Raw genomic sequence first — 13,957 nt, forward strand, 5'->3', positions numbered from 1 at the left:
TGTGTGTTGAGGATAAGATGTGGAAAATGGAGCATTAAATTGAACTAATGAGTTGCAAATGTCATGGGTTTGACATACTTTTTTACTTTTCTTTACTTTTATTTTTTAGTATCCAAGTCATTTTTAAATAAAACCATCTGCAAAATGCTTATATGTAAATGTAAAGACAGCAGAGAGCTGTTCTTGAGATTTGCATTGCATTAAATAGAATGACATTATGAAGAGGCTCTTATCCTTAGTAATATTTACTGTGTGGATACAGCAGGAAGTGTTAAATCACAGTGTACACTGCACTGTGTAAAAAAAGCAAAACATTGTACAATCAAATCACAACCTTCGCATTGAATGTTCTCAGGGAACACACATGCTGATAAAAATGTATACCTTGATCCTCCACCTTCCCCAGAGACACACCTCTCACATCAACCAGCCAGCGTGGAGGGGCAGAGTTCACTTACAACACCTCTATTAGATATCTGATTTCCTCAAACACTACACCAAGCACATAAACAGCGCACAACCTTGAAAATTAAAAACACAGAGAAAATCATTCTATAATTCCCTGTCTCATTCTCTTACCATTTTTGTACTGTTTGCTTAATGTTTTTATAAATATATGTTTGCTGTTCATTTTCAAAAGATGCCTCTAATATTTGTACTTCTACTTTGTTGTTGGTATTCTTACTAATTATTTCATAATTCTTTATATTACAAAATAAACTTGTGATTGAAAGGAATAGAATATCTTCTGTTCTCTATTTGTTTGAAGCTCTCTTGCTCCGATTATTTATTTCAAACATAAAACAATGATAAAGCTCAACTCTGGCTTCCCCTTGTGGTGAAATAATGAGCATGTATGATCATGGGTTGTGATATGTTTCAGAACTCTGTCCTTCCTGTCTCAAGTTCTCTAGCTCCCTGGGCAGTGTCATGACATTACCACGTCTTTCGGGTTTTTTTTGTGTTATGTGTGGAGGTTTTTCGTTGTTACTTGGCGCCACATGTCCTCCTGCAATGTCTCTCAGCCCTGCCCTCCTGTCTCCCTTTGATCATTCCGTTTGTGTTTAGTCTTGTCACCGTCCCTGATCAATCTTCCCTTTAGTGTCTCATTCCCCTCACCTGCTCCGTTCAACCCTCCTGATGCTTTATCTTAGTGTTTCATCCCAGTCACCTGCTACCGCTCTCCCTCTGTATTTAGTTCTCGTAAGTGTCTCCCTATTATATTGCTCCAGTTTCCATCTGTCCTTTGTCTGGACATTGTCTTAGAGTTCATGTCTTGAAGTTACTGTGATATAAGTTACTGTTTATTGTACTTTGTGTTTTGGATTACCCCTGTTCTGGGCTTGTTTTCCTAAGGACTTTGTTTTCATTTTGTTTCCTTGTGGGAAGTGTTTGTTTCACGTTTCCCCCCCTTGTGAGTTTTGTTAATAAAAGTTTGTTTATAAAACCTACTTCTGCCTTCATCTGGGTTCTGTCCTCACCAATTTCTGACAGATATGAGGACTGCCCTAATGTGGGTTAGATCCAATTTTTCCTCCAGAAGTGAATGGGCTTCTGAGTCTATAAAATGTATGTAAATTGTTTCCGAAAATTCTGTTATAATTTGTTGCCTAAGTCACGCTCCACAGAATCGTCAGTCTTTCTTGAATAACAATTTTTATGAAGGGAGGACTTTCTTTCGCTAGAGCTCCGTATTTAATTTCAACCTCTCAATTTGGGCAAAAATACAGAGCTCGGAGCTGGACAGCACTCCAAATACTCATACTATTTTCTTTATGTTTTAGTTGCAAGGGCGAACTCGTGAATAAAAATAACTATTAGACACTCCAAACAAACAATTTGAAACCTACGTCAATTCAAATTTGGTTATGGGAAAAGAAATGGGAAAAATATTTCCTCAACCAAACAATTTGAAACCTACGTCAATTCAAATTTGGTTATGGGAAAAGAAATGGGGAAAATATTTCCTCAACTAAACAATTTGAAACCTACGTCAATTCAAATTTGGTATAGGAAAATAAGTATGGTAAATATTTCTTCTACTAAACAACTAAACAATTTGAAATTTACGTCAATTCAAATTTGGTTATATATCAGCACCTGAGTCATACTATCATCTATTGATTACTATTTTAATAGCAAGACAACACCTGTCACTCATAATCCTTGCAATTTTTGTGATGTACACAACTATTTATTAGCAACTGAATTACAATGTTTATAAAAAAGAAAGAGTAAATCTCACTCAAAAGGAAAGAATGTGTCATACAGAAAGAAATGTGTTATTACATGTAACCCAGCTAAAGAATTTTTTGTGATTTACTATTAATATCATCCTACATAATGTTTAACCCTCTTAATCCGACAGACGATATTTTGTATAAATGAGCATTATCATTAGGCTCCCACATTTACTTTTTACGATTGTCAATACTTTGCAGAGTGTTGTATTTATTTGAGTATCATTCACTCAACATCATAATCTCATTTTTTTGACGGAGCTGGCTTTAAGAGGCGGTTGCATATGAACTCTTCAAAATTGGTTGAAATCAAACGTTAAATATACTTTTAAATATAAAACAACTCAAATAGCCAGTCTCATCACAAGGTGTGGTACATCAAAATCTAGGGTATTGCAGATACCTATGTAAAATGTATAGGATAATGCAATGTAAGTCGCTTTGGATAAAAGCGTCTCCCAAATGCCTAAATGTAAATGTAAATGTTTGTTTTAAGTAATCAATATACACTGCTCAAAAAAATAATGGGAACACCTAAATCACACTACATTAGATCTCAATGAACAAAATATCCAGGTTAAATCTCTTCACTTACATACTTTGCATAACTTGTGAGAACAAAATAATGTGACAATGGTCAATGTAAGCCAAAATAATTAATGCATTCAGGCCAGGAATTACAGTAAAATCACTGTAAAAATGGAAATATTGCCTCATTCAACTTTTACATTTTACCACAGTAACTCATATACTGTTAGTCAGTAATGTGTATGGCCCTACGTGCCCATATGAACTCTCCGCATTGTCTGGGCGTACTCCTGATGAGACAGTACATGGTCTCCTGTGAAATCACCTCTCAGACCTGTATCAGAGCATAAGTGAGCTCCTGGGCAGTCTATGGTGCTACTTAATGGCTTTGGATCCATGAGATCCCAGAGCTTCTCAACTGGATTTTGGTCTGGAGAACGTGAGGGGCCAGTCAATGTCATCAATGCCTTCATCATCCAGAAACAGCCTAGAGACACTGGCCACATAAGGTCGTGTATTATCATTTTAGGTTTTTCTTGCATTTTAGATCAGGTAACACTGACATATATATATGATATATATATATTTTGATTTAAAAACAGTCACATTTAATTGTCTTAACAGAAATGAATTACATTCATCTGAAATTAAATAAAATAATTTGATTTAATCATCGGTACAATTCACCCAGTTTAAATTCAGATAAATTAATTCAATTGTGTGGAAACGGGTTCTGTCCAACAGTTAATCCAACAATTTATTTGAGTGTAGTCAAGATTTTCTGGAAAAAAATTAAGACAGCTACAATATTTCAGACATCTGCTTCCATTATACACATACATCTCTCTTAATCTGGAATATGTTGTCAACTGACCTATTTGTCAACAGCACCTGGGTCACACAACCATCTATTGAATACTATTTTTATAGCAAGACAACACGCCACTCATAATCCTTGCTATTAACTATTAGTTAGCAACTGAAGTATAACGTTTATAAAAAAAAGAGTACATCTCACTCAAAAAGAAAGAATGTGCCATACAGAATAAATTACATGTATTTTTTTTATTTACTGTTAAAATCACATAATGTTTATCCCTCTTAATCTGACGGATGACTTTTTGTATAAATGTATAATGTATAAATGTATTTTGTATAAACATTTTTATTAGACTCCTACATTTACTTTCAGCGATTGTCAATACTTTGCAGAGTGTTGTATGTATTTGAGTATCATTCACTCAACATCATAATGTGAACATCACAGAAATGGCTCTTAGAGGGGATTGCATCTGAACTCTTCAAATATTGGTTGAAATCAAACTTTGATGCTCATTATCTCGTATTTTGAAACATTACAGCATGGTTTTACGACTATTTATATTTACATTGTAATGAAAAACGACATTATACAATTCAAATAAAAATAACCAGTAATTTGCATATGTCATAGTTAATGAGATGATGGAGAACAGTAAGTCACTATAAAAATAATTTGACGAGCAGGTGGGATTTCATTGTTACCTTTGAAGCGGGACGATTGCAGACCTGTTTTAACATATTTAACAAGGTGAGTGACTGAATTAGGTTACAATTATTCCATAAAATATTACATTATTTTTAAGTAAGTTAACTCCAACCATCAACAGTTAAATGGGATCAATATGATTTACAGCAAAAATGAATTTGTGGGCTTTTCTTCTGCTGACATTGGGTTTTTGCTCTGCATCACCAGTGGTAAGTCTGACAGTATTTTATTCTAGCCTACATAAATAGTAGTAAATAACATTAAAACTCAACAGTTATTGATTCTTTGTGGAGGTCTACTGGAAGCTCAGTTTGTCTCACATGATGATTTTTTATGTTGTTGCTGTCTATAGACAATAGATTGTAATGCAAAAAATTGTGTATGTGTTTACACACACACACACATATTTTTCAATATGTTCAATATTGATGTTTGAAATATTATTTTCTCATCCTTAGCCCACACTAAATGTAACTGGTGAGTACAAAAATGTATAGTATTAGGTCTTATTTCAAAACAAGGTTTATTTGCTGAAATAATAACATATTGACAATTACAAGAATTACAAATCTTTTCCGATACTAAAACATTGATCAGTGTCAGCAATAAGTAACGGAAAAAGTATCCTCATTTCACTCTTATGATATTTGTTTGTGGTATTTTCTGACTCTAATTTTTCACACTTTCTAAAAGACATTGATGGCGTACAGAAGGATATTTCTAAAATAAACAAAGGTAAAATCACTTTATTATGTAAATTACTCGCTCACACAAGACTGGATCATTATATATTTATGTAAACAAGTAATTGAACTGTACTTAATAAGGTGGCTGAGTGTACAGTATAAGGCTTTTTCAAGTTGACCCATAGCTCAGGCGGGGGTGGAATAAAATGAGGCCGTCTGGTCGGACACTTTTTAACCTCGGGACTGATGAAGTGAATATGCTATAAATATGTTTTGCATTAAGATGAGTGATATAAAAACATAGTGTGAGTATAACCAAGAGTGTCGTGAAGAAAGAGAAAATAATTGAGACAGACCTGCAATGCTGAAGTTCTGTGAAAAGTAGAGATGGTTTCAAAAAATAATGTCCTGAGTCGATTGTATTTTTCAATGTACTTATATTAACTGAAACAAATGATTGTGTGGTGTGACAACCCTTTGCATTTAAAGCTTATAGCTAAGCTTTAGTTCTAGATACATTTGAGATTTTCTTCTATAGCATCTTGGAGACATTGCCCCAATTATTTTGGATTATAGTTGTCTCTGTTTTCTTTCTATCTTCGTGTAGGCTTGATAATACAAAAATAAAGTGCTTCTCGATATAGAATAACTATTTTTTAGCTAGTGCTGTGCATACAAAAATCCCACTACGAAAAAATGGCAAACGTTTTAAAATGTAAACTATAATATTTACTAGTGATACATTATAGCAAAATATAGAAATAATTGATTTAAATACACTTTTTGGGGGGCAAAAATACTTTTGTGGCTAAGACTTTTGCAGTACTGTTTTTATGCTAGTTTACAGTGAGGTAATTTCCTCAGGGCCCAGTTTTTAAAAAAAGTAATCCTGTGTGATTTCGTATCACGGACTGGATCGAATCTTGGAAATGGGGTTTTACAATTTTACATTTGATCCGGATCAAACCTGCCCTTTGGGTTTTTCAAAACTTTGAGCTCAGTTTGGGATCTATTTCATCCAAAAAACAGGATTATCTTTATCCCATCAGAAGGGTGGATTCAGTTGTGATTTTTCGAACAAAATAAAGTTTTTTTTACATGAATGATCACAAAATCAATGTTTACTGATGATATATAAATTTCTTTACATTTGAAGCATATATGAACCATGTCACATCTAATGAGATATGGTAAACAACAAATCTTGCTTACCCAACTAGAAAAAAGTGCAGATGGAGATACATCAGAGATGGAAAGAGCTGGTATCTGTCCTGTAAATGATCTTTGAGTATTGTATAGTATTGTTTTTGTTTTATTACTTAACATTATAACAAAATAAGGAATGAAAAATGTTTCTGTTTCTTACAATTAAAACAAACAATGGCTAATTGTGGCCACCAGTATTTTCCCTACCTGTTGTTCTTTGCTAAGCCAGTAGGCTACACTGTTGGTTACATTTAAGGCTCTGGTAAACAGGATTTGGTAATCCTGAAATTTGGTATTTGGATCACAGTGATCACAAAACTGGTATAAAAGTAAAATGGATCAGGTTATCCTGGATAGCAAAACATGGGATTTCCAAATCCGGATCAATTTGATTCAGATTAAATTTTTTGAAATACTGGGCCCTGGTATCGTTCTGGTGGATTTGCTTTTTCTAATCTAACTATGAATTGTTTCATTTGCATGGAGATCTCCCTGAATCGCATGATGTGGGTTCACAGCCAGAGTTTCCACACTTCCATGATGCAACCCACTTAGAATCAACAGACCTTTTACATTCTCAATTTATGAGACAATTATTCAACGAAAACCCCACACCTGTCCATAAAACAGCTTTTGATTCAACTCTCATTCAGTCTCATTACTTTTAGTCTCTTGAAAAAGATGGGAGCTAAATAAAGACCAGTAATTCCTTTAACAGCTACTCGAGTTGTGAATACACTTTGTGTAGAAAAAGAGTGTGCACTTTAAGCCAATATCCATCATACAACTTTTATACATTTTGTCATTAGGTTTACATCTAAAAGAGGGAGACATCATGGTGGTGAGTTGTACTTTGAGAGATCACATAAACTAAAAAATTCAGATATTAAATATCTAGAGAGATATCCCTTGCTAATACAAATATCTGCTTTGAAGCCAATGGAAAGGAGTTCCATTCTGGGAAAAAAATACTTGTGGGAAATCCCTGTCCCCTATGTGCTGAGTGATGAACTGAGTAAGAAATTCTGGCTTATTTTAAAGTATCTTTATGTTATTTAAATATATCTGTTTTCCGTCTTTCATTTATGATTTTAACTGTGATTTGTAGGTATGGAATATAAAGGAAATATACTGAGGGCCTTTGAGCAGTTTAGACTGAAATCATGTATTGACTTTAAACCCAGGACGACAGAAGATTCTTATATTTCAGTGCAGAAGCTTCAATGGTACAGTATAAATACACTAACTCATCTTTTAGTATTTGTTTATAAATCTTTAAATTATCTATGGCCCAACTTACCATTCTAACCTTATATACTATAATTGCATCATGTCCCATCAGGGTCTCTGAGGTCAGTCGGCCTCATGAAGTTGGTCGTCCCTAGAGTAACACTGAAGCACAAGAGAGATGCATTTGCAATGGCTGCCCCTGAATGCATCTTTTTATTTTAGGATGGCCCCAACACTGAAACATGAACCCTCACCCTCTGAATTGGCTCTATTTCTCTCTCCTCTCCACCTATAGCTGGTGTGTGGTGAGCGCATAAGCGCCGTTGTACTGTGGCTGCAGTCGCATCATCCAAGTGGATGCTGCACACTGGTGGTGTGTGAGGAGAGACCGCCCTCAAATGATTGCAAAGTGCTTTGGGTGTACAGCAATACACAAAAAAAGCACTAAATGCCTCATTCATTAATGAAACTAACAGACAAATCGGATATACTGTAGGTGTATCTTAAACTACTTCACTAAACTAAATGTATGTCTACATCTATGCCTTCTGATTGATTTTGCAGGTCTTCATCATACATTGGGCGGGTGCGTTCCAAGAGTCAAAATCTTTCCCTTGGAGACGACAGTGGAACTATAGCAAAAGTTGAGCATCAGTTTCTCCATGCACTGGGATTTTATCATGAGCATTCAAGATATGATAGAGATGATTATGTGACAATAAAATATGAAAACATCATAGCAGGTTGCCACATAATTCTTCACCCATTCAAATTATATGATGTATTACTGACAAACAGCTTATTAACTACACTAGTCTTTTTTCAGGGTATGAAAGTCAATTCAATAAACTCAGTGAGAATGTGAGTAGTGTCCAGGGCACCCCATATGACTACATGTCTCTCATGCATTATGGTAAAAACTTCAACAGCAATGGTAATGGATCCACCATTATTACTAAGCGTCCCGAGTTTCAAGATATTATTGGTCAGAACCTAGGCATGAGTGAATATGATGCTATTGAGCTCAACAGACTCTATAAATGCAGTGAGTATTTTTACTTTATAGTAGTTCTTCTAAGGTTGAAACTTTGTAATTCCATGAATATGTGTGTTATTCTGTATATGTAGTTTTTTTGGTCAGATATTCAACATGACTGCCAAATGACAGTGTTGAATTAAAAAAGACGTTAGAATGCATCTTAAAATATTGCATAAAAATGTATCATTTTTTGTGTGTTATAGATTTGTCTACCACGTTCCTTCACAGCTGTAGTTTTGATGATGAGTCTCTGTGTCAGATGAGTTTCTGTTCTTCTGTTGAACATGGATGGCAGAGAGTCAGTTCAGTGAGAGCCATCAATGTGACTGACCACACATACTTGGACAAAGAGACAAATTGTGAGACTTTTATTTCGTGAATATTTTAATATTGACAAAGGCATTTTAGGCAAGATTGTAATTCAAGAGAAAACTATTGGTTTATATTTGACCAAAAACATTTTCTTTGACGCACATGTCAACTCTACTGATAATTTTTGTATTTTAATATCTGCAGGGAGCTCTTTCTTTATGCACTTCAGTGTAGAGGGCAAGAAAGAGGCGGACTCTGCTAGCCTGGAGACCATAGCAATGACCCCAACAAGAGACTGCAAAGTTCAGTGTCTTCAGTTTTATTACTTTCACAGCGGCAATGACAATGACAAGCTCAACATCTGGATAAGAGAACATTGGAATGAAGCTGACCGCAAAGGAGCATTGAGACTTATGGATTGCATCACAGGTCTTATTACACTTCTGTCTTTTAAAGGATATTTTGACCAAACAAATTTCTTTGTCTTTTTTTGTAAATTAAGTTTATTGTTTAAAATTTCTTCAGGACCACCTGATAATTACTGGCGGCTGCACTACGTGTCACTAAAAGCAAATAATACCTTCCAACTTATATTTGAAGCAAGTAAAGGAGCTGGAAACTCCAGTGGAGGTTTCTCGTTGGATGACATCAATATTTCACAGACTGAGTGCCCCCAAATATGGCAGATTAGAAACTTTAGAAAGCTTAAGAACGACACTGCATCTAGTTTTGTGTACAGTCCACTGTATTACTCTAGTGAAGGTTATCGCTATCAGATTATGTTGCAGAATTTTGAGACGAACTTTTCATTGTATGTTCGTTTGGTATCTGGTGAGTTTGATGACAAGTTGAAGTGGCCTTGTCCATGGAGACAAGTTACCTTCCAGGTGCTTGATCAGAATCCACACATGCAGAGACGCATGTCCCATGAGAAAAGCATCACCACAGATCCAGCCCGGCGTGATGGTAAGATGCTTTTTCAGTCACATTATTTATTGCTTGTACTGACTTTCATCAGTTTTTTATGTTTACTTAGTTATCCACTTTTATATCGCCCTAGAACTCACCCAGATAGTAGAAAACCAGTATTTCACATTAACACCCAGCTATTATAGGTTTTTTACCATCGCTTTAAACATTTGTAGTCACATTGTTAAAACTTTAACACAGTTAGCACAACATCTGTCTGTTGTGAAAATACCATTAACAATATTATTGTGTTTTCACACAATATACAGTCAATTGACACATTTCTAAAATGCTTACATTTTCTTTTCAAACAAGATACCCCATGCCAAAATCCTGTATCTTTCTTATCTTTTTACAAATGTTCAAACACAGCATGACAAAAATTAAAACCTAATGTTCCAAACCCTAAAAAAGGTATTCTGCAACAATAACAGATTACAGTAAAATACCTGATAAAAATGTTTTCAAAACAGCCAGATGTTATTTGTATGATATGATCACGATGTATCCAAACGATGTAGATCATATACCGTAGATTAGAACAGTACTTTCTTAGAGCAATTTTGTCTGTTTTTTATTTTTGCTATCTTTGAACAGCAGGCCAGAATGCATGTATTTGTATAACTTACAGCAATTTAATTATAAGTATTTACAGCAGCAATTTTGTCCCTTATATTTTGTTACATATTTTAAAATACTGATGATTCCTGAAATATGTTTTACACATAGAGGTGAAAGCCACATGCGTGAGCAAAAGCAATGCAGGGTAATTGTTTGTTGTTACAGTTATTGAGCTACAACCAAACATTTTAAATTGTGCTCTCCCCAATCTAAAATGAATCCACACAAAGGAAAGTATATGTGTTTACAGTTGACTAGATTAGGCTATTTTTACAGTAAAAAATATATTTTCATATTGTATGTTCTATACTGACTGAATGGCTCAATTCTGAATCGGTTTTGCTGTGATTAGTAAATCTTAATAGAAATAGTTTGTATTTATTTAACAAAAGGGGATTTGTCCAATCATTTGATGCAGGTGTTACTGTGTTAAGAGTTAAGAAAATTACTTCAACGATTGGTAAAAACTTGTTCGCAATTAAAAATTGTATAATATAATAAAAGATATTTTATAATATCTAACTTTAATTAAACTTTTAAAATACATAGTTTGTTGTAACAGGTAACAGGTTTTTCTGGGATAATCCTCGACATAATAGAACTTCAAGCAACATTGGCAACGAGGCCCTATTTGTTACAAAAGGACTGGGCTATTCAAACTTCATGTCCAAATCTGATCTCACCAAAAGAGAGTTTATCAAGGGTGGTGACATCATATTTCTATTCAGCATGCAAGGTAGGTTTTATGGCATAAGAAAACAGTTTAAACATTGAGATAAATGTTTGTAACGGATCCAAATTACTTCATTTTAGATACTTCGGAGCTTCTTCTGAATAATTCTGTATCTTGCCCAAATGGAATTCGTAATGACAGTGCTTCCAGGTAAATGCCAGTTTGACAATTTTGTTTTGTCTTTGTGCTTTTTATAACACATTTTGGTTTGATGTTTTTTGTGTTATTTTGAAGACATTTTGTGTTACCAAGAACACATAAAAGTGTTAAAAAGAACAAATAATCAACACAAAATGTGTTATATATAACACTTAATGGATGTGTTAAATTGTGTTATTCTATTTAACACGTTTTGTGTTCTTTTAAAACATTTTGTGTTGATTTTTGTATAATTGTAACACATTTTGTGTCGTTGTTGTTTTTATTTTTAACACATTTTGTGTCACTAACACAATAAAGTGTTAAAGAACAACGCAAAATATGTTAAAAATTAAACATAACATGTTAAATAGGATAACACAAACAATAACACAACACATCTATTTTAAAAGTGTAATGTTTGATAAAAATGTAGCACTAAGTACTTCCTATAAATCTGATAACTGTCTCTGTGTGTGTTTGTGTGCATTTATGTGTGTGGCTGTGTGTGTGTGTGTGTGTGTGTGTGTGTTTTATCTAGTGGCCGAACTCCTCCGTCCTTTCTGATCCTCTTGGGATTGTGGCTTTTGCTGCTGAATTAATCATGAAATAACTGCTGTCCCAGCCTCATAACTAAATGAGTATAGAAATCCAGCGCATGTTTAGACCTCTGATATATTGTGTGAATTAGGGTAATCTGTGACATCGGGTGGGACACCTAAACTCTAGTGTGTTTATTTTCCTGTTCTATCAATTTTAGTCAATAGGACTTTTACTGTAATTTTAGCATGGATGTCATGTGACTGAAATCACATGACTTCCTGATTGCACAGAAAGGGGCGGAGCCTTGTCAATCAAGAAGCTCCCAGGGAATTGCATTACAAACAAAGGTCAGTGACTCTGACTGAATTAATGTTAAGGACATAAATCTGTCAAAAATGAGACAAAATTCTTAAAATTATTTTTGTGATCTGTTGTAGAAATATGTGTTAGTGTTGAAAAGGTTTTTTTTTTCTTTCTTTCAAACATTTTGTGTTGTCCCACATTGTCAAATGTGATTGGGAATGTAGGACAGCATGCTTTCGTTAATCTGTTCAAACGGGGGAAATGTGCATTTAGGGACTTTATAAATCCAATGACAAGGGCTAGTCTATGACCTGATGGGAAATGAGTCAAAATTTCACAAAATTCCCCAGATTCACCCTTTATAAAATGTATCTTGCATTATTAACCTCTATCGGGTTGCTAGGTGGAACCTTCTTAACACATTGTTTTTTTATCCACATGACCACGTACACACTGCAAAGTTTCAGGAGTGACAACTGCGGGAGTGAATTCCCTAAAAACGACCGTTCCATGTGTGCACGGAGCGGGCCAAACAAATGTGTTTGTTCATGATTCATTAAGCTAAATAGAGTTAATTAAGATAAAAACTGGGTCTTTTTAAAATATTTAAAATATGCAGAGTTTTTGGTTTATTTTGGGTTTATCGCTGTTTGCTGGTTTTCGGATGTAATATTTGGCATGTCACTTTACAGCAGGGCTAACGTTAGCGGTTTTAGTAACTAGCCCCGTTCGAAACACGTGAGATAGTAAACACTTGTACATCTTTTCATATGATATTCTCGCATACATAAAAGGCACACGCATCTCTACACGTTTAAATACGTCATTAACAACTTGTCTAGTTTGGTTCCGTACTCCGTGGAATTTCTGTAAATGCGTTTCTCACTCCCAAAAAGTAGTGAAGTGTTTGTGTACAGAACAGGATTAAGCACTAAAGGGTGAAGTCATAACCGATTTTAGATGCAGTGTGTACGTGGCATATGTTATTTTTAACAGAAAACGTGTTGTCCTAGAAATAACACAGACATGTGTTTAGTCAAGACCAACACATCATTTATTTTTTATGTTTTAACTATTTTAATGTGTTATAGCTTAACTTGCAACATGTTTAATGATGCACGCTTCAATATTTAAGTCTTTTTAGTGTGTAAAAATCATTGCAGTAATCCCTCCATTTTAAAATATGTTATTCCAATGCAAAAGAACCAAGATGCAAACAGATTATATAATTATATATTTTCCCAACATTTTACTCTGTAAATAATAAAAAGTGGATAAACAACCATGTCAACTTGCACAACTTTTTTCTTTGAAAAATTTTCACTCCTATCCTGACCAAACATAATTTATTAAAAACACCAATCAGAGAAAATAGCTCGCCCGCCTCAAAGGAGCATCGCAAAGGAAAGGAGCATCGCCAAAAAATGTATGTCAAGGCAGCAGTAAACGGAGAACGGTTCACTGCAAATTCGCGCCATCTATTGGATTTTGTTTGTACTACATCAAAAACATGAATTTATTTTATGTGCTTAAAAAACCGCCTCCACACCAACGTGCATATTCCGATTATATCCAATGCACGTAGAAGCATATGAAGCTTAGGATGTCCATGAATTAATTCCAAAATACTTGTTTGCCCTTCGGGGTCAAATTTAAATACACCACCCTGTTAACAGCGCCAGTCAGTGGCTAAAATATAAATAACACACCTTAACACAGTTTGGCTCCTACACACACAAAAACCAATCGAAAAACACTAGAAACTAGGGGAAAATTACAACTAACGATTTAATTTAATTAAATGAAACAATCAATGAAACAAAGAACATAACTAACAAGAACCCTCACATTTATTCAGTACACACAATTCAATTGAATTTA

At 34.4% G+C, this 13,957-nt stretch overlaps 1 protein-coding gene across 1 annotated transcript; it reads left to right on the forward strand.

Annotated features, from left to right (window-relative positions):
• The first annotated feature begins 7,988 nt into the window (after positions 1-7,988).
• Positions 7,989-13,363, forward strand: LOC306902213 (meprin A subunit beta-like). Its single transcript, XM_079470598.1, has 8 exons — positions 7,989-8,161; positions 8,245-8,463; positions 8,661-8,816; positions 8,974-9,198; positions 9,295-9,735; positions 10,922-11,095; positions 11,173-11,242; positions 11,772-13,363. Exons 2-8 carry the CDS (start codon positions 8,313-8,315, stop codon positions 11,830-11,832), a joined length of 1,278 nt encoding a protein of 425 aa, XP_079326724.1. The 5' UTR covers positions 7,989-8,161; positions 8,245-8,312; the 3' UTR covers positions 11,833-13,363.
• The last annotated feature ends 594 nt before the right edge of the window (positions 13,364-13,957 follow it).

This window comes from Barbatula barbatula, assembly GCF_947034865.1.
Source record: "Barbatula barbatula genome assembly, chromosome: 12".
Lineage (NCBI taxonomy): Eukaryota > Metazoa > Chordata > Actinopteri > Cypriniformes > Nemacheilidae > Barbatula > Barbatula barbatula.